The sequence below is a fragment of the Stigmatopora nigra genome, chromosome 19 (assembly GCF_051989575.1).
Source record: "Stigmatopora nigra isolate UIUO_SnigA chromosome 19, RoL_Snig_1.1, whole genome shotgun sequence".
NCBI classification, from domain to species: Eukaryota; Metazoa; Chordata; class Actinopteri; order Syngnathiformes; family Syngnathidae; genus Stigmatopora; species Stigmatopora nigra.
In genome coordinates, this window is record NC_135526.1 from 2010174 (window position 1) to 2031923 (window position 21750).

The window sequence follows — 21750 nt, forward strand, 5'->3', positions numbered from 1 at the left end:
GAATTAAATGCCTTACATGCTTTTCTTTCACAGTACAAGACATTATTCAATCTCCCATTACATAATATGATCACAAGACGTTTTTTGGTGGCCTGACTAATTAAATAAACTCCATAAATGCCACTGGACAAATAGTACTCTGTTCCATTTGTGTACTGTTTACATGGATAGAGTACGTATGTGGTAGTAGTAGAGCTGTTACTGTTATATAAGCACTATAACAAACTTGTACTAAGTACTTTAACCATGTTGTTTGATAATAAAGCTTGTCACAATTCTCTAAAATCAACATTTTGGCTAATTTATAGATAACCAAAGAAAACAAGAAGTATCTTACCTCCATGTTGCCGTCCATGCTTTTAGAGGGAGGGGCGTCATCTGACCCATCGGACTGTGTGTGGTCGTTGCGGCTTGCATGGGGAGTGCTATGAGGGTGATAAATTTTTAGAGCCTGGCCTTGACAGGTGTCCATTGCCACGCTTGTTGTGGTACAGGCGCCATCTTCAAACAAGTCGTCATTTGCAGACTCTTGTATCAAATGGTCCTGTTTGCTTTTCTTTTCAGGTAAACAAGAGGCAATTTTGGTTGAATAAGGGACAATTTGAGCGGTGCTGCTTCTGTTTTGGCTTATTTGTCTTGCGATTTGTCTTCTGTGCAAAAAATCTTGGTGGGTTTCTAGCAAATGGCACAATACGACGGCTTTTTCCAGCTCGGATTCTCGCCGATGCAATTCGGAGACTTCCTGATCGCTATTTAACTTTCCGGAAAGCATCAGCAACAACTGCTCCAGATTTTTGGGGGTTTTGCGTGCCGAACTGAACGTTTCAAAGGTGCCTTTAAAGGGACCTTTGGAGCATCTGTTTTTATGGCATGCATGTCTTGAAGTGACTTCTCTAAAAGACTTTTGTGGTTCCTGATGGTTCCTTAAGTCCTGGTTTGTTGTCTCCTCTGCTTGCAAAAGGACACGGAATGGTTCCAGTTCCGGTTCATTGCTGACCTGGCCCAGATGAGGTTTCTTGGACAACAAAATCAAAGAGTTATCGTTATATTTTCTCATTGTGTCAAAGTCACAGAAGAGCATGCATAGGAGGATACTACCATCTCAATATAGTGGATCAGAAGATGATGGGATGGTTGATGGACAGCTTGTCAGACATACATCATGCAGTTGTTGACCAGGCCACTTGAATGATGAGACAGAGAAGGATGCACTTAGAGTAAATGGTATGACCAGAAATGCCAACACTACAGTTTAGTAATAAAGTGGATGAGAGTACAATGATGAAATGCAATGGGTGGAACTGTATCTGTCACTGTATTTTCTTAAAGCATTTTAACTAGGGATGTACCGATACTTATGGGATTAGTGACTTGCAGATGATTGACATAGAGATGATGATCTTTCTAAAGTGATATGTTATTCAATAATGTTAATCCAGGAATGCAACAGGTAGAGTAAAAACATCCATTTGAACACATCACAACAATGAATGACAGTTTGACAGGTTCAAAACATCACGTAAATTAGAGTTTGCAACCCCCCAGTAGACGGGGACGCTTCGGATTACAAAACTAACAGTTTATTAGTAGTCCGTTATTTAATTAGCTTCCAAGAGAATCCTACAGTATATATGTGAACACTACTTGATTATATTACTGAAATATAAAAAAGGGTCGATCGGGCTCTTTTGGCAGCTGGATTTTACTCTTGCGAACTATCTTTTGTGCGTGTGTTTTAGCCAACATTAGCGTACTGGCTCCACTTTATTGGCTTCAACTCAATGCAAACTCACCTCATAGCGGATCGCCACGTAATCGTCCCCGAGCATTCATCGACATTAAAACGACATGCAATAGTGACCCGATTGGCTCCCAGGGGTCCCTGGAGCCATGAAATCGAGGTTTTGTATATCAGTAAGGAATATGTCTCCCAACGGAGACTGACTGGACTGTACAGGAGCGGTGGCAGTGCTGCATTCAGGTACCCTCCGGATAATGAGCTTTAGACTTCTCCGACTCTCCTATATAATGGACATATTTTATGTGCTCTAAATGTATAGTAACGATTATAGTGGGCAACTATTATAACTTGAGAGGTGCTGATAGTTTCGACATATTGTATTTGTTATCTTTATTCACAAAATGAGTAAATGTGTGTAGGATGCGGCCTACTAGTGGTGATAACTTGTTATTACAATATACATACATACATACATACATATATACACATATATACATATACATATGCATATGCATAGTACTAACAAGTTATCACTACTACTACTCAATAATTTCAAAAGTAAAATATTTAAATTTGACTTTTTTGCTGTCATAATATTGTAATGGTTATGTAACTGTCTGTAGTATAGTCTACAATGTAGTCACAACAGTATTGTAACTACAATCTACTGAAAAGGTGTCCATTCGGGGGCTAGGAGGAATTCTAATATCACATTACTTCTAGAATAAAGCAAACTATGTCACACAACTTAATTTACTACTCCGTGTCACGGCCCACACACACTAGTATCTATGACAAATACATCAAGTTAAAACACTTACCACATTGAGTCCATATGCCATGAGTAGTAGTATTACCACCAATCCGCCTCAAGATGTCCGTTTCTCCACTCCATAGTTAATTGGATCCCCCTGTCAACCATAAGAGAGTAATGTATACACAATAATAGAAAATAGCACTCATATCAATACTGTGATATAAAAGTTATATATTGTGATGTTTTTTCTTCCATATTGCCCAGTACTAACATACTGTATGGGGAAAATATGAAGACACACCCACAGGATGTGAATTGCAGTCTCCCAATGGGATTAAACAGAGGCGAGTGGGACATCACTATGAAGGAGCTTTACCTGAAATGGGAGATGCGGAGATACCAATGAAGCACTAGCTTTCATTCTTTTGTTGCTTTTTTTGGCCCCTCCTGCTTTTTTTTTTAAAAGCATAGGCGGAGAAAGGGTGTTGGACATTTAACGTACAATGATGTGCTTTTTATTGATTTACGTAATCTCTGTCACCAAAACCAGATATTTATAGTCGGACTGGGTTGAGGAGATGAAAGAGCGAAAACAAGAACTACTGCTGTTTCAATGATTTACAGGCCAAATTTTGACAAAATCCAGGAAATTTGGATATTGACAAGACTTTAGGTTTATTTCGTTAACAGTTTTTCAGGTGGAAATTAAGTTTGTTTTTCTTTTTTTTAATTATTGTTCAAAATTCCGGCAAGACTAAATACTTTCACAACAGGTATGTATCATTTCAATTACTTGTAGAAATTTATGAATGAAAACTGATATTTTGAAAAAAGACTTGCTGGATTTAAGATATTTTATAAAACAAAAAGTGACCATTTTCCCATGTTATTAATCCTTATGGGTATAAATTCCTCAGTACTGAAAATTGAACCATTTGCTTTATTGATGGAGACAATAAAAACCCCAAATAAATTCAACTTTGCATCTTACCATAGCCTATAAATAACTACAAAACATCCTTAAAATACAGATTGCCATTGGTGAAAAAGTGAGAAGTGCATGTATAACACAAAAGGCAACATTATTCCACATTTTATCTTATTTTGAATCATATTTTCCCCATTGTGAGCATTTTCTTTGCCTGATCAAATAAAAAACAACTGTAGTCAACTGGAAAATCTCCATTATTCGTAAACAGCCTGTTTGGTTATTTTCTTATATATATATATTTTTTTAAATGGGAGGCTGCATTTTGGAAAACATGGTGAAAGTTTCTAACGCGCCCACCGCCCTCCTCCTGTAGTCCAGGAGATGAGAGGCGCCCCTGCAGTGTCATCAGGTACTGAAGCGTTTTAGTGATAGATTTCAGGAAGCAGTGTTTATGCCTGACGATGGGGGCTCCACAAAGCAGAAATGTCTTTTTGTCCACTGGAATGCCCACTATCGCAAGAGGACAATATCAAATTCTCTTCTCATCATCCCTAATACGCATTCCAGTGTAAGGTCAGGGGGAAATTTTAGGAAGGCAAAAAAAAAAAGAGGAGAAATATCCCAGAGTCCAGACACGCCATACTGCAATCTTTTCATCGCAACATTTATTGAGGGAAGGAAGTGTTCTGTCAAGTTAAAACAAAAAAAATACCTCCACTAATTCAAATTATGACTCCACATTGCATTTCTTTCTTTTATTTTAGCGGTGGATAATTTTTTTGAGTACTTTATTGCAACGGAGTAAAAAAAACATTTTATTTATTTATTATTATTTTTTATTATGATAGAAAAGGTCAATCTATATTTTTTCAGGCTATATGTCAAATAGAAAAATGAGGAAAATTATCTCAAGTTAAATTTTCGGGTGTAAAATATAGTCTAGATTAAATTTTTAGTAAAAAATGATGACATTTTTCATGAATACTTGCTCCGAAAAGGTCAATCATCACATTTGGACTGCCCCCCACCCTGCTACTATCTCCCTGTGATTACTGAGTGATTGTCTGTGAATTGCTGAATTCTTTGTCTCAAGGGAATCCCCCTGAATTTGGAGACCCACAACCCAGGTGACACCTGCCTTCCTTCTCCATTGCGACCGCTCAAAAACAAAAATGTTTGCCACAATGGCCTCCACCCCTGCCTTGAATTTCACATGTCCTTAGGGAGAACTTTGCCTTTTTTTCAGCACACTTTATACAAGTTTGTGCTGCTTATTTTTGCAGTAACTCATCAATACTTTCTATTGCTGCCGGCTCATTTGGGAAAACAATTCAATAGTATAATTAGGTGACAATGGAACTGGGCCATCTTTTATAGGACTGGCCAATCCATTGATTTTACCAATGTCTATTTTATCACGGATATTTTTTTTAAATAAGTTTTTTTTTTCCTTAAAGGAACTTATTATTTTTTCAGGGATTATTACATGAGACCACAAAGGGTGCTAAACGTTCCAATCCATTTTAAATAGGAGGGGCGAATTGGAATTTGTGGCCAATAAAGCCGATAAAGCTTCAACTAGTTTTGTGCTCAGTCTTTTCTTCTCATTTTTGGACATATTGGTCAGTTAAAAAGGACATTTGTATTACAGTCGGATGGTCAGTCAAGCAGCCATGCGAGGACAGCGTGCGGTGGAGAACCTTTGCAAGTGCTGGAATCCAACAATCTGGCTCTTGATCACTTTGCTTGGATCTCTCGTGTTAGTGGCCTTAAGTGCCCTCTTAAAGCTAGGTGAGTAATTCTTGCAATTTGACTCCGCTATTTACTTTCATGTATGACACTCAATGGCTATTCAGCATGCAAGAACACAGTCTAGCATTTCTTATTCTTCAAATACAAAGTGTTCAATTCTAAGTTATACGACCATTAGTCTTGGCTATTATTGTATTACACATTTTAATAAAGTCTAGATATGGCCCCAATTTTATTCCATATCAGTAATTTTATGTATAATGTCATTTCAGGAGATGTCAAAGTAAGCAAACGTGCTGCACCCGGTAAGTAACTTAAAAATTCGTCAAAAAGTCTATTTTGTTATTGTAAATTATGGCATATCAACAAGAATGATTATGTAGCAACAACACTAACATCACAACCCTTGTATTGATGAAATTTGAGCAGTATCACAGGTAAAAATCAAGTTTCAATGAACAAATAGAAGTCTGTGAAAAGACCTCGATTGGGTGTGATGTCTTTGTTAGGCACTGAAACCTAAGAAACGTTTCCAGGCGTAATGTCCTGGTTTAACATCTTCCCTCTACTTCACTCTAATTCTTTCTTCCATCTTGGTTTTTCAGCCAATGACCAGCAATACCCAGTGAAAAAGTATTATCAAGGTAAGCCCAAGGCTATCAAAACTTACTCCATAATGTCATAAAATAGCAGTATAGTAGTACATTGTCGAGATCCAGGTCAAACAAACTATAGAATAGCATCTTTATACTTGAGGGTGTCTCTCGTCTTTCTAGAGTAGTCACGCTATTTAACTTAGCCATTTCAAGACATCTGGTACAGGATTACAGTGAAAAATGACAATGCATTCCAAGATGGGTTCATTTTGCTTCAAATGACCTGGTTAAGATCATTTTACGGCACAGTTAGGATATAATATACGTCACCATCCACTCAGAACTTTAAGTCATCAATTTGTGTAATTAATTAAAACACAGGCCCTGATATTGCTATAATATTTAAAGTAACAAGCAACAATTTTAGTCCATATCTCCCCCAACAACAACAATAAAGTAAGCAACAACTTGAGACCTCCCGTCTAAAAAAAAAATGGCAAAGTCGTACATTATGAATCAACATCTGCTCCCCAAAAAAAGATCTAACGTTGTATTTCCATCTGTCCAAAGTGCGCCTAGCAAACGGGGCTACCAGGTGTGAAGGCCGTGTGGAAGTAAACTACAATGGCATCTGGGGGACGGTGTGTGACGACGACTGGGACTTATTGGACGCCCAAGTGGTGTGTCAACAGCTGGACTGCGGCGTGGCGGTGGCCATGGGCAGCAGCTCGCAATACACGCCAACGTCCATCCCCATCATGTTGGATAACGTGGACTGCGTGGGCGGGGAAAGCAACCTTGGTCACTGCGATAGTCTGGGATGGGGCGTACATAACTGTTACCACTATGAGGATGTGGCTATCAAATGTCGAGGTATAACGTGGACGATGTTTGAGATTTATTTCATGAAAACAAACCAAAAACAATATGTTTATGTCAATAACTCTTGTTGATAGAACCATTGGTGGTTGGAGCAAAAGCCTCAGGGGATATGACAACATCACTGCCCAGTAATGCAGTTTTAGGTGAGTACTTTCCACAATCATTAGGTACAACAGACAATTTCCAGTGTCTTCTGGACTTTTTAGGTTCTGACCACAAGATACCAAACGTGAAATGATTAAAATTGAACCAAAACATGCAAATATAATAGACAAAATACTGGAATCGAGCACCTCCATGGATTGGGAATAATTCAGAAGCATGTCCTGCTAAAACTGACAAATGCAATGCAATGTAGGCTAAATTTAAGCTTCTTTTGAGGACCACATTCAATGATTTTTGGATATTTTCTTCAGATGGCGCCTTACGTCTGGTGGAAGGAAAAAACTCCTGCCAGGGTCGAGTGGAGATCCACTACCAGGGACACTGGGGGACGGTGTGCGACGACGACTGGGACCAGAGGGAGGCCGAAGTCGTGTGCCGGCAGATGGGCTGCGGCAACGTGGTCTCGGCGCACACTCATTCTTATTTCGGTCACGGCACCGGCCATATTTTCCTGGACAACGTGAACTGTATGGGCAACGAGGAACAGCTAGCACATTGTGCTCATTTGGGTTGGAGTAACCATAACTGTGGACACCATGAAGATGCTGGGATCACCTGCTCTGGTATAGTAATGACAATTAATTAAGTGATATGTACTGATGGATTTTGCCTAATAACACATCTCTATCGTCCAATTAGGTTTAGGGCCTACTTCCACTGTGCCCATAGTTAACCCTTCCACTGGAAGCCAGGGGTCAACGGGGTCAACATTAGAAACAGCAGGTAAACTAGTTTGTGTTCATTTGCATACAAGACAGTCACCCCTTCAATATAAAGTAATCCCTCAAATATCACAGATAATCGAAAGCAAACATCCCGTCATAATAGAAAAACTGCAAAGTAGGATCACTACTGTACTTCATGTATTTGCACCAATACAAAATTAAAAGTATACATTAATCAAGCAGTGTATTTATTAAATCTGACAGCTATAGCTATTAATATCTAAATATAATCTACTAGCACCCCCTGCTGAGGAAAAGCATGCACCTCTCAAAGTCGGCCAAAAGAAGGAGACATTTCTTCTATTAATTTCCTTGCACTCTCTCACAGTGACTGTCATTTTTTCTTCTTTCTGTCAGTAACCAATGAGGACGTCACGGCTACGGAAATCCCAACGAGTATTCGCACTGTTCCTCAAACGAAAGGTTTTTATCTAATTATCCATTTGATAACACTACCTGCTCCATTTTGAAACGTTTCCACCAAAATGGAAGCATTAAAATAGCTTTGTTTCCAGCTCCTATGGCTATCCGGGTGGTCAACGACCAAGGTGGCAACTGCAGGGGTCGTGTAGAAGTGCTGCACAATCAAGTTTGGGGGACGGTGTGCGACGACGGATGGGACATGCCCAATGCCGCCGTGGTTTGTCGGCAGCTCGGCTGTGGCGTGGCCCTGGAAGCCAAATCCCAGGCCGCGTTTGGTTTCGGAACGGGGCCCATCTTGCTGGACAACGTGCAATGCGCTGGGGACGAAGCGCACTTATCCGAGTGCCCCCATTCGGGCGTGGGGCAACACAACTGTGGCCATCATGAGGATGCTGGAGTTATCTGCACGCGTAAGGATGCTTTGGAACTCCTCCACAAAATTCGGAGTATAAATCAAATTCTTGAGGGAGTCATTTTACCAAAACTATTCATTCATTGATTTTCTGTATTGTCTTATCGTCAGGATGATCGCAGACAAAAACTATTATATTACAAATATATATAAATACATACAAAGGAGATCGACAGGCTAAATAGGCACCTGTTAATGAAGCATTAACAGTAATTCTAATAACTGTAGCCCAAAAAACACCAGTTACAAACTCACAAATTCACTTTAAATCACTACCCAATCCATTCAAGTCTTCATCCTCAGTATTACTACTACTAATAATAATTCACAGGTCCTAATAATTCATAAAAAAAGCTATTTACAGTCCAGAATATTTACAGCTTTTAATAGAAATACTACAGTGAGTCCATTGACTGACATTGTCATTGGAAGGTCAATATTTTATTCTCTTAGTTCAACAATTGGGAAAGTCTTGATATTGAAGAAAAATATGATTGAATATATGATTTTTTTACACCCATTTCTCCGCAGCTATTATACCCTTTGGTGCATTTGCCCGTGACTTTAGAATAACAGAAGGGATCATGGCCACAACTACAACACCGACTCCTGAAGGCAAGTTTACAATTCATATACGCAATCTAAGAAGAAAACTGTGCTTGCATGTGACGCCATTTTTTTGCATGTAGGTTCACTAAGGCTGGTAGATGGCCAACACGTCTGCGAAGGGCGATTGGAGATTTACCTACGTTCGGAATGGGGCACCGTATGCGACGACGCGTGGGACATCCCCGACGCCAAGGTGGTTTGCCGTCAGCTGGGCTGCGGGGACGCCGTGGTGGCGTGGGGGGAAGCCTACTTTGGCCAAGGGACGGGAACAATCCTATTGGACAATCTCAAGTGCAACGGGACGGAGCCCACCCTGCAGAATTGCTCGCACATCGCCTGGAACGTCCACAATTGCGACCATTCCGAAGACGTCGGCGTCACCTGCTCGCTCTCCCTATTCTGAGACGCCACCAACGTTAGACTTTTAGTGTACAATATGTAAATATAAGCTGTTACAATATGTAGAATAATATTCTTCTAGCATGGGAATTCATGCACAAGTAGAGACAACGCAGAATTTTAACATTTTTTAAGCACTTTATAACTCAGTAGGAGTCGCGATTGTACCGAATGATGGACTACAAAACAACCATTCCATATTTAAGTCAGAATAAGAATAAAAATAAAAATAGGTGGTCCAAGATGCTACCAAGTTAAATATTTCTGTAACAGAACCATGATTAAACTATAAATGCATAATCATTTTTGGGAATGTATTGTACCTTGAAAAATAAATCTCATATAACATGTACTGCAAAACATGCTTAATTAAACAAGCCTGGATTTCACAATAAGTCATTTGGTATTATGGGATTCATATTTTTGGTTGGGAAACATGACTAAAAACTACAATATGTCACCCTGTTAACATCCAATATTTGGTAGTCAAGTGTTGTCTACATGACTGAAAACTGATTAATTACATAAATTGAACACTTAGTGTTGTTGCCTGTACACTTCGAGCCGGGTGGTCGTAGTTCATTTTTAACTTTAATTTGGAATGGACGTCTAAAGATGTCAATGGCAGCCAGTGACCTCAATGAGTGAATACCCCATAAAGAGCCCATATTCTCTCCATGCACGTTCCCCTGTCCCAGGCAGGCAAGCCAGGGGAGGGGGGGCACCAGTTTTGTTACATCATCAGACCAAGCCATGCCTCTCTGGGCGGAGCCAAAGCTGGGGAAAGCGCTCGGCGTGGGAGGGGGGGGTCCCGTTCTTGTCGGCAGGCCCCACCGAGTCAGACAGCAGGCAGCAGCTGCGGCAACAAGAACGCTCTCCTTCACTCTCCATTTCAGATCAAATCTCATTTGTTGGCTTTTTTTTTTGACGCCCGGTGCCTACAAGGACAGCACGCTCAGCATCCAACATGGTGGACCGCGAGCAACTGGTGCAGAAGGCCAGGCTGGCCGAACAGGCTGAACGATATGACGATATGGCAGCTGCCATGAAGTCGGTAAGTAGCCCCCCTTGACCTTTTCTTTCCCTGATGAAATGATTGTTGGTCACCGCGCATCGTTGACATCAAGTGCGCGTTTTTTGCGCGTCTGTCCTCGGAGCGTCGATGACGCGTCAGTGACGCTCGGAGACAGGCGCGCAAGGTGTCATTCACACTATGAGCGAACCGAATAAGAGCCAGAAAATCCTATCGGGGTATGAAAAAGAGATCCTCGAAAAAGAGCTTCCATCTCACCTCGAAGCAGATGCAGCATGCGGATAAATGACAGGCTCATTTGGAGCCGGGGTGGGGGGTGGGGGGGCTGCGTGCCATTCTAGCCCATTCAAGCAAGCCAAGCCATGTTCACACGATAGCTTTATCGTATATATGTTGAACACGGCGATAGAATCGGGATCATTATGGGTTCTGAACAGTATTAATAGTACCAGTGGTGGTCTAGGTCTTGGGTCTGGCTTCTAGAATGCGGACTGCTTGATCTTGGGGCGGTGCCTTTCAGCCGGGCTTCCTTTTTACGGTCTGTGTGCGTGGTTGTGAAGACAGCAGGCCCCCCCGTAAACCCCCTCTCATACCACATCCCCTTCCATTGAAAGCACGCCATGCACAAGATAAATTGAGATTACAAAAGACTTGTCATCGAATGCTAGGTTTGTGGACTGGTTCCGAATGGCTGAACTGGTTCCCATCATGCTGAATTAGCATGGACGCAATGGAACATGATATGGTACCCCCCCCCCCCCCCCCTCCTCTCCGCACACTATCACGACGCGTGCGCGTTTGACGCAATAGCGAGAGAGCAATATTGGCTGAAGGTTGATGGCCATCGATTTTTTGGCGCAGATGCCGCGTTGCCAGATAAGCCAGCGCCTCTCATCTTTGGACGTGGGTGTCGATGGACGCGACGCCTCTTTGCCCCCCCCCCCTCCCCGAATTGTCATATTGCAGCAAAACGTCAGGAACTGTCGCGCGCAACATAGACGCCGCAGTTCCGATAATCGATGCGGGTAGCATCGACCCACCCTTGGCCCCCCAAGCGGGTCCTAGCAGGTCCACGTAGAGAGGCGTGCCGCAGCCTGTGCCAAGATGCGCCATGGGCCCACCCGTAGTGCACCATTTCACGGCGTAGTGTCAAATAAATAAATAAAGAGAAACGGCCTTACATTTGCACACAGTATCGTGCATAAGACGTTGAAAATACACAAACTATTCTGGATTTGTGCTTAAGAAAGCCAAGAAACATGAAATATTTCCATGTTTTAAACTGGCCCAGAAGCCCTCCTATTGGAAAATGTGTTTCACTGTCCACAATGATGGAAGAAACCTGGTCTAACCTTGTCCCATTTCTGCAGAGTCAGAGTCTCTGCAGCACTGGGCACAAGGGGTGTGTCCATTCTGCAGCCTCACCCATCATTTAAAGTGGGGAATCCCTTACCACTGTAGACATAGCAACCCACTTAGCCAAAACAAAAGCCCAAAAGCGCTTGGGTCCAGTATTCCAAGGACTCCATCCGCGGTCTACAGTCATCAGGTGATGCTTATTTTTTGTCTTGGCGGAAAAGAACGATAATCATTTTGGAATCACGTCATAGTGTAAACGCCTATTGAAACTGAATTTGTTCCCTTTTTAAAAGCCACACAACTGGATGTCTTTCAGTATTACAAAAAACTAACTATTCCATTTAGTTTTTAAATTTACATCATATGGAAAGTGATGGCATAGTATTTTTGGGGTAAATACGAAAAATTTAACATTTTAGTACCATGAAAATGTTAGTTTTATGTATGCCAGTCTTTTAAAACAGATTTTTTTAAAGTGATGACTGGCATAACGTAATATTTAAGCCACTGTGATCCTATTTCTCATTTAACGAATCACTCCCGACACATTTAAACGCACTTTTGAACCGAGATCTAACCCAGAGATTGTGTGTTGTTGGCACTGGCATACACCGCCACGCCACTGTAACAGCGCATGCTGGTTCTCCACCTCCCCCCTCTTATTAGCTCTTTGTGGCTAAAGCAACAATTCCCATTCACGCCGGCCGGCGGTGACGTCAGGTCGTCCTCTCCACTGTGCCTTTGTGCCGCTTCCTCGCAAAGAGGGTCAGCGGGGGGCTTGTCACATCATCTTAGGAGAGCCTCCAGATGATGTGAAAATGAGCAAGGAAAGCCAGAGAGAAAGCGTGGAGCGGCGAGGAAGAAAACGGGAAGATTTGTACGTTGGGAAGGCATCAAAAATGCATACAGCACGCACGTTGTTTGGGGGTGCTAAGGATTAGTCACGAGAATGCCACCACCATCGAATAGCATTACATTTAGACAGAGGACTATTGTCATAGGGGCATGTTAGCTTGTGTCCAGTGTTTCTGCTCATAGGACTGGACAATACATCTATTTAATTAGTTAGGGTTGGGGTTTTTGTTTTACAGATGATTCCAAAACTAAGAGTTTTTTTGTCGTTTAAGCAAAAAGAACATCTAGGAAGAAGCTATTCAATTGGTTATTCATATTTTGGGGTTGACAGCACAAATAGTGGGAAAATAAAGAAATAACAGTATGCAATGATGATCAATATGTAGTTGTTTGTTGAACAGTTTTTCGAAGATGTTAGACATCCAATTGTGTGGCGTCCAATCATCTTTCAGCTACGAATTAGTTTATCCCGACTGTAAATTTGCTGCTAGCCTTCTGCTTCAATCTGATTGGTTCATCTAGTGCCATCAATGCCAGATTTTGCGTTAAGTCATAATTACACTATTAAAAAATATTCAGAACATCAATACAGGACGTCAGAATCAATCTTTGGAGGCTAAAAAAATGGCTTTGCCGCAACACTAATATAGAACAAAGATGGTTCCTTTCTGAATCTAGCCCCACCCCCTTTTAAAATGGAATAATCCCAGTCGCCACTGTATGAGTGGGCTCAAAAAGGTACCAGATGAGAATTCATTTATTTGCAGGGATTCCCACCCACACTACTGCAGCTTTGTCCAAACCAACAGCCATGTCAGCATCCTTCCTTTCCACTAGAGATTAGAACTCTGATAAGATTCTGCAGTCGCTATGGAAACAGGCTCTCAAACCATCCGCGCTATTTGGCTCTTACAGGTAACCGGTACCAGTACAAACCTTCCAGATTCATAAATGACATTTACCTAGCAACAAAACATCTTTTTGGGGGTGATCAGACATAGACAGCAAAGTGGTCAGCCCCCCCTAGCCACAAAACCCCAGCCCCCCACCCCCCCTAGCCCCAACCCTTCCTTTCTCTCTAGTTTGCACATGGAACAGAATTTGGTAGTGAAAAGCGACAACAGGCTTTGCAGTCTGAAAAGGTCTGTAAAGAGTCCCAGTGGGACATAAAGGATTAAATCCCTCAGACAGACACAGGCCTGTCAAAACAAGCATGGACGGATGACGACAGCCAATCAGCATTCACCCGTGAGGATGATGTCAGTGCCACAAAGGTGTAGCTAACGCTCCATAATGGAAAATAATAGTGCGTGTTCTTAGATCCTCGGGTCTCAACCTGGGGGCCAAATCAGGACCACTGAGTATGAAAAAAGTCAAACAAAGTAGTAGCTCCATTTTTTTCCAAAGTTCCTCCAGTCAAACTAATGGTGGACCTCCGATTTTCTCCATCAGGTGACAGAATTGAACGAAGCCCTCTCCAATGAAGAGAGGAACCTACTCTCGGTGGCCTACAAGAACGTGGTAGGCGCCAGGCGTTCGTCCTGGCGCGTCATCTCCAGCATCGAGCAGAAAACATCAGCCGACGGCAACGAGAAGAAAATCGAGATGGTGCGGGCCTACCGGGAAAAAATCGAAAAGGAGCTGGAGACGGTTTGTCAAGACGTCCTCAACCTCCTGGACAACTTCCTGATCAAGAACTGCAACGAGACGCAGCACGAGAGCAAGGTCTTCTACCTGAAGATGAAGGGCGACTACTACCGCTACCTGGCCGAAGTGGCCACCGGCGAGAAGCGAAGCGCCGTGGTGGAATCCTCGGAGAAGTCGTACAACGAAGCCCACGAGATTAGCAAGGAGCATATGCAGCCCACCCACCCCATCCGCCTGGGTTTGGCTCTCAACTACTCCGTCTTCTACTACGAGATCCAGAACGCCCCAGAGCAGGCGTGCCACTTGGCCAAGACGGCCTTTGACGACGCCATCGCCGAGCTGGACACCCTCAACGAGGACTCCTACAAAGACTCCACTCTCATCATGCAACTGCTACGAGACAACTTGACGCTGTGGACGAGCGACCAGCAGGACGACGAAGGAGGCGAGGGCAACAATTAAAAAGAGAGTCCGCCGGCCCAACGCCGCCACGGTTGCGCTCGCTAAAAAAATAAAATGGCAACATCAAAATCATACCGAAAAAGCTACCAATTAAGATCAACGGAAACGGGGATAGGGGGGGGGGAAAGAGGTGGAACGTTAGCGGCCAATGCTACTACTTAAAAAAAAAAAAACATGGCTGCTCTTCTTTATTTTTCCACTAAAAGTAGGAGAAAGAGACCTAAGCTTGAGGTCTGAGTTATTATTAAAAAAAAAATTAAACGACAACCAAAAAAAGATAAAAATACATAAAAATATTTAAAAATATCTTGCTTTTTGGTAGCCTCGGCGGCATTTGCTAGAACAGCGCCCAGAAGCGCGTCTTTTGGCGCAAATGAAGCGGAGGCGTCACATTGCGTCGAGCCGGGGGGGGGTTGAGATGTCGACGGGAATTGAGTTTGACCTTTGATCGCCAGGGAAAATTTTCACCTCCGACTTGGAACGAATCGAGCTTATTACGGGTGTCGAGGGGACGTCCGCTGTCCGCCGGCCCCGCCCCACGGCGCCGCGGCGGTACACGGCCGTCGAGCCAAAAGCAGCTTGTCTCTGTTATTGACGATCACGTGGAGAGAAATCGAGTGTTCTTTTTGTTTCGCTTCGTGTCGGGTGTGTGTGTGTGTGTGTGTGTGTGTGTGTGTGTCCAGCTAAGTCACACAGTCATACTGTAACTAAATATAGAAGTTGATCGAGTAAACTTAGTGCAGCTTGTCCCTATCATGTGCTGATGTGCTTTAATCGAATAAATTTACTGTTTTCGGACACCTAACCAATCCTTTTAGTGTCAATATTGTCGTCATGACGATCATCTCGATTGGAGTAAATGAATATATATCGGGGGGTGTCAAACTGGCCTTTGTCCGGGGCCTCGTTGTATAAATTTGTCACTCATTTGGTTGCCATTGACGGCACTTGAAGTCAAATCCCTGTCCATTACCAATAAAATGGACGCTTAGTGCTATCATTGCCACATAAATTAGTTCTGCCCAAATTGACTAATTGATGAGTAACTAAATCAATGTGAATCGCCTAAAAATTTAGCAAATCCATAAAAACTGGGCATTTTTGTAAAAAAAATGTAAATCTATTAATCCATTGCATTTTTTCAAATTAAAATGTCCCTATTTTGCTTATTGGCGGAAAAAATAGTAGTTATCATCCAATTATTTGTGATAAATTTCATTTGAAAGAAAAAAAAAAGACTTTCGCGGGCCCCAAAAATGAAAACATCGGGCCACATCCGGCCCCGAGGCCACCAGTTTGACACCTCTCGAATTTATTCTACAAAAGCCAATTAAGTGGATTCTAGAGAAAATAAAATAATGTAATAGTAAGAAAGCAAGAAAAAAAGCGACGGTTCCACCCCTCACGCTTGCGTCAGTGGTCTGAATTTAAAAAAAATGTTCAATTCCGAAGCCCATTTTTTCCGCAAAGGCCGAAGCTCAACGCCATGTTACCGAAAGGCCGTATTTGAAGTTTGTGGATTGACTTGATCTGCAGTTTCTTGTGCCTATGACAGTATTACATTGCTTCGGTGTAAGACGAGAACTGCTCCAGTATTCTCCATATTACAGTATTGTGCATGCTGGTGATGTATTTATAGAGTAGCTTCAATTTATCAACTTATAATGTAGATGTTATGTATTCATAGGATATGGGAAAAAATACTACACCTTATTTCAGATCATTTTCTATTTATTTCTTTTTATGGCAATTGTTAGCTCGACCTTTCTAAAAAATAAAAAAACAATGTGTTTTCTTTACGCCATTTTGCTGAAGTACGCTATACCAAAACGGTTGTTATTGTTACCAATAAATTCATCTGTTACAGACATTACTATGGTGACATGAAGTTTTTGGTTAGGACAATACGGGGGGCCGATGGGGGTCTTTGATAATTCCACATAATGCATTAAATCATTGGCTGCCATTGACGGTTAAAAACGTCCAATTCAACCCCACCCAGTCAAATTGTATCAATAAATTCCAGTTAAAATGAAGTTGAAGCTATTTAAGTCTAATTTTGTTACACGTATTTAAAGAAGAGCTCAATATACACATTCGTACTTCAAAAAAACATATGCAATATAATAAATGAATGAATAAATTCAACTATTATAACAATGGTCATTGATAAAGAACATGGTCATATGCATTTCTACCACAATGGCTTTAAAATCTGGTGATCTAAGTCTAAAAAAAACAAGGTAATGGATGTCCTACCTTTAAATTGTCGACTGTGAAAGAAGAGGTGGTGATGATCCAGCATTAATGTGTGTAATCTTTGCATTTTCTTGAGTTATTGAATAAAGAGAAACTAACAAAACAAGGAAGTGTTTGCTTTGCTTCCAAGTAACGAGCTGCAGATCACCTGGGAAAGCACATGGTCCAAATCAATTGGTCAAAATGTTTGCAACACTTCCTGACTGTCATAGGATGACCTTTGCCCTCTCTTGCAGAACATCTACTGGCCAAACTGAGCATACATTTTGTACAAGTCAACTAAAGGTCACATTGTAGAAGATTATATCATTAAATCCATATAAAATTAACCAATTAACCACGCATCACTTCTTAACCATTCAATAAAGTTAACATAGTATTCTATGCATTATGTTATTAGTATCTCCATCTTAGATATTGTTTTTTTTTTTAAACTAACCTTTAAAGATACAGAAAATGCATGCATACTTTAATTTTTTCATGTATTTTGCAGGCGGACTTATAGCCATAATAATAAAAGTTCCACTAGGATGATTAAAGTTTTTGATGAATGGGAAAAGACAAAAACAAGACGCAATATCCATTTTCCAGAGCAGATTGGAAGAAATGGTAATGCCGGTCCATTTTTCTTGACGTAAGAAGGCACTTCCCTGGTTTCCAAGCCTAATGGGACCTCACATGAATCATTTATGCCTGCATTTAAGTGGAAGGAAGGGATGACTCAGAGGAAATGTTGAACTGCTAAGTGCTTTGAAGACAACACACCATTTCAATGCATCAAGCAACATAAACAAATTCTTCAACGTCATGTAGCTAAGCATCAAAAGTCCTGATATTCTCCACTTCTTCTCGTATCCGCAACTTTAGTATTCTTGATAGTTGCCGAACCATCCTAAAAATTCAGGGGTGGCAAAGTAATTTGGCAGGTTGGTTTTTTTTTAATGCTGTATCTGATGTAAGGCTCTTTGAATATGTGGCTCTCGAGCCACTAGCGGCTCCCGGCCAAAAATAATTACCTCCGAACATATTTTGTATCTACATCTTTGCCTCATTTTCAGTTTGTCTTATTTTTATTTGGTCTTAAAACACACAAATTTAAATTATACTTAAAAAATAAGTTGCCATGTTGAATTTTTTTAATACTATTTCTGATATAAGGCTCTTTGACTGTCATAGTTGAAAATATGGTCTCTTTGTATCTAATGTGTTCACCACTCCTGTTCTAGACCATATTACCAAAAATATATATATAAATATACATAGATAAATACAGAGAGGCAGTGATTCATGTGTGTTATCGGCCTTAACTATACAACGTGCTGGAGGCTGAGTTCATAGCTCTAAAAATAGCGTTGGCTCGCAGCTTGGGAGTCAAGAGTGGGGTTAGTATGTGCATTAGCGGGCGGGCAGGCACACGGCACGAATATTCAGAGGAGGAGGAGGAGGAGGAACGCCAGTATGCACCACACCATTCCATCTGCACTTGTGCGGATACGTCTTTCATTTGATCCGTCTCTGACAGACAGATGACATGTTTGCTGGACTGGTTGACCTTCATCTGCTCGTACTGGGACGGTCATGTGACCTCTCTCCAAAATATGCGTGCTACTGTTTCCAATACATGGCTGATAATGTAAAGCACATGTATCAAAGTGGTAGGATGTTATTTTAATGGCAGCTAATGAGGGAGAAATATTGATGTAAAAATGCATAAATGCATAATAGGTCAAAATGTCCACATGATAAACTGTATAATGTGTCAAAACTGAAGCTAATAGAATTGAGGATGCTTGCATGCCTCAAGCTTCTCTTTTTTTAAAGTCAAGATTTTCCAGTCCACTATTTATTAAAATGTGTTTTTTTTTTTGATGGCCTGCAGCTTTTTTGGCCATGTCGTAGATCTGTTTCCATGGCAACCTAACACGCCAGGGTATTTTAAAAAGGCATTTCATGTGAAGCAGAGACTTTTTCAACTGCATTTTTTTCACTTAACGCCATTGTATTTTTAATATATTTGCCAATAATGCCAGTTTGTTTTGACTGACCTTGTACATTCAAGAGCAAGCAAATGTCTTCCTGGTGATGTATTCATGATGAATAATTCTATTGAGACATTTTGAAGGACGAAATTCTAGAATTTCTCTGTGTTTAACCAGAATTGACCTACATTTCTAAAAACTGAGACCCTGGGGGCCAAAAAATACATCCATGAAAATGAAAAACTTAATAAATATGGCCTTTGCTCATCTTTACCAAGTGTAGCACTTACTAAGAAATGTACTATAATACAGAATGTGATAATTTGCAATTAATCAAAATTAATATTACTAACCATTTCCAAGCTTCACTTATGTGTTTGGCTGCCATTGGCAGCATTAGACGTCCAATCTACCTGAAGAAGGAGTGAACTGCCATCCTGCCAACCCAAATATACAGTTAGACATATATTAGAGAAAAATGCATTTCAATTCAAAGCAGTAACCAATAAGTAAATTAAGAAGGACATTCAAATTGCACACAAATTTATTTTCCCATTCCTAACAGGCATTATTAATTTTTCGTATTGGCAATATTTTGCTTGAAAGATTCCATACAAGAGAAGGAAAAGAGAATACAGAGTGAAAAATGAGGAGGAAAAAAGGACAAATGTGCAAAGAGAAGACACACCTATGTGAAAAAGGAATTCTCATTTCTCATTGGGGTTTAGCTCAGATGTAGTTGATGGCATCCTACTTCTTTACCACGCCACTTTTGCTGTCGACGGTGACGGGGATGGTGACCTCCGCGGCCTCGATGGCCGCCTTGGGCAGAGGGGCCTCCACGGTCAGCATGCCGTCGGGAGACAGCGATGAGGTGACTTTTTCTACGTTGGCGCCGGAGGGGAGGCTGTGGGAGGGGTTACAGGTGACTTGGTCAATTTCATTGGGCGATACAGTAATTACTTAAAACTTTGGATTTATGGCAAGTGAACAATGTCCATATTAAACTAAAATGTCTAGTTTAGTTTCAATATAATGTTACAATTTTTCCCAACAATTTATGATGTTTAACCATTGTAATTTGGGAAGGGAGATTTTAAAATTTAATATTTCTGCAAAATCTAATTGAATACAGGCAGGCAATAGTTGTTTACATGAATAGTTTTGTTGTTCCAGTCGCCTCTAGATGGCAGAACAACCAAAGCAAAAATGTGGGGCTATGTTTTTATTCCCTTATCTAGTAGAGGTCAAAGGTTAGAGGAGGTAGTGAACAAAAAAAACAATGCTTACGTGTATTTCCTGGTGAAACATCTGGACACAAAACCATGTTCGTCTTTCCGCTCTTCATGCTTTCCTGTGGACAAAAAAAAGAAAAAATATATAAGTATTTAACTCAACCATCTTTGGCAAGACGCTACTTTTCACACTGTAACTTGAGAACAATTTGGGCTTCCACTGTGGCTTTGTTTATCTTAGATACCGAATTAAATCCACCCGTTTTTTTTAAGCCACACTAGCACTGTCATCCAAATAGCATAACTCTTCTCAAAAAGGGCAAATTGCATGACACATTTGTGAACGTCAGCGATGGGGAACTGGCCTACTCCCCCACATGCTCTATTGTTTTTGTATCATCAGGCTTTGATCCAGTAAGTCCACACCCACCAGCCTACTGGGGAAAAAAAGGCAGTGTATTGTTCTGGGTTCTTATGCAACTGCAAGTTTCCAGAACAGTTAAGCCTTAAATTCTGGAGGAAGCCCAGATTTATCATGCCTGCAATCTGATGAGATTCTGTAAAAATACTCCTAAAACTACCACAATACTCCCTAAAAATAATCTGTAAAAATAATAATACTAGGCGAACGAGAGGGAATTTGAATGAAAAATAACTGCAATCCATCAAACCATGACAGGAATTAGTGCAACACTCTTAGAAGGACTATTTTTGTGACTGCCATTGACGGAATTAGACATCTAATCCATGTTAACCCTTTAGGGGAATGTTCAACAGATTTTTCTTCAATCTAAAATGACTAAATAGTATTAAATTCGCCACATTTTTGGTTGTATTTCCACGAATTCTCGCTTACCCGTGATCTCCACCACGCCATCTTTAGTCTTGACCACCAGCTCCTCAGGCGAGAACTGATTGACATCCAGCGACACCTTCCAACTGTCTTGGGTCTGCTTGATCTCCGACATCCCCGTGCTCATCTGGCGGGACAGGGCGCGGGCTTGCTGAGCCATAACGGCGCCCGGATACATCACAGCGGCCATGTCTGGGCCCACAACCGAAGGCCGCATGTAGCCCGGCCAATGGGCGTAGGGGTACGAAGCCAAGTCTTCCATCTGGGCGGGCATGCCAAAGGACTGGTCAAAGATGCGGCTGGGAGGGTGCCAGTCTCGGAAGGGGTCCCAGCTGGGGGTGCGCAGAAGGGTGAAAGGAATCCGTCTCTCCGACATGATGAACGAGGGTGGTCAGTCAGAAATGATCAAAGTTCCTCCTGGACAATGTAGCCGTCTCCTATTTATACCAGCGCTGGTTGTCCCTCCTCTATTTCCACTCCCCTCAACATGCTGGGAGAAGTTACGAGAAGGGCTATTTGTATTGGACGTATCACTGCAAAGGAATCCAGAGGGAGGACCCTCCCCAAATGACAGCTGAGCATTGCACTGTTTTCAACGGCACCCCCGCCCAAGTTAGAGAAACAGAAGGATCCAGATAGCACTGGGAGTCAGACATCATCGTAGCTAAAAAGGTCT

At 41.5% G+C, this 21750-nt stretch overlaps 3 protein-coding genes across 4 annotated transcripts; 2 read left to right on the plus strand and 1 right to left on the minus strand.

The window, feature by feature from the left end:
- Positions 1 to 500: 500 nt before the first annotated feature.
- On the plus strand, positions 501 to 9701 carry LOC144212469 (scavenger receptor cysteine-rich domain-containing group B protein). The gene is made up of 12 exons (XM_077740370.1): positions 501 to 564; positions 5081 to 5220; positions 5454 to 5486; positions 5787 to 5825; positions 6348 to 6650; positions 6734 to 6802; positions 7076 to 7387; positions 7464 to 7547; positions 7907 to 7972; positions 8065 to 8382; positions 8916 to 8999; positions 9074 to 9701. The coding sequence occupies exons 1-12, from the start codon at positions 539 to 541 to the stop codon at positions 9394 to 9396; spliced, it is 1797 nt and encodes a 598-aa protein (XP_077596496.1). The 5' UTR covers positions 501 to 538; the 3' UTR covers positions 9397 to 9701.
- Positions 9702 to 10182: 481 nt separating this feature from the next.
- ywhag1 (3-monooxygenase/tryptophan 5-monooxygenase activation protein, gamma polypeptide 1) lies at positions 10183 to 15553 on the plus strand. Its single transcript, XM_077740367.1, has 2 exons — positions 10183 to 10446; positions 14092 to 15553. Exons 1-2 carry the CDS (start codon positions 10360 to 10362, stop codon positions 14746 to 14748), a joined length of 744 nt encoding a protein of 247 aa, XP_077596493.1. The 5' UTR covers positions 10183 to 10359; the 3' UTR covers positions 14749 to 15553.
- Positions 15554 to 18977: 3424 nt separating this feature from the next.
- hspb1 (heat shock protein, alpha-crystallin-related, 1) lies at positions 18978 to 21544 on the minus strand. 2 transcript variants are annotated; one of them, XR_013329773.1, is made up of 4 exons: positions 21078 to 21544; positions 20277 to 20340; positions 19675 to 19893; positions 18978 to 19423 (listed from the first exon to the last, which is right to left on the minus strand). XR_013329773.1 is itself a non-coding variant. In XM_077740368.1 (3 exons), exons 1-3 carry the CDS (start codon positions 21448 to 21450, stop codon positions 19737 to 19739), a joined length of 594 nt encoding a protein of 197 aa, XP_077596494.1. In that variant the 5' UTR covers positions 21451 to 21544; the 3' UTR covers positions 19513 to 19736. The 2 variants fall into 2 exon arrangements, 1 of the variants encoding a protein (XP_077596494.1); XM_077740368.1 differs by lacking the exon at positions 18978 to 19423 and having other exon boundaries at positions 19513 to 19893.
- Between the last annotated feature and the right edge of the window lie 206 nt (positions 21545 to 21750).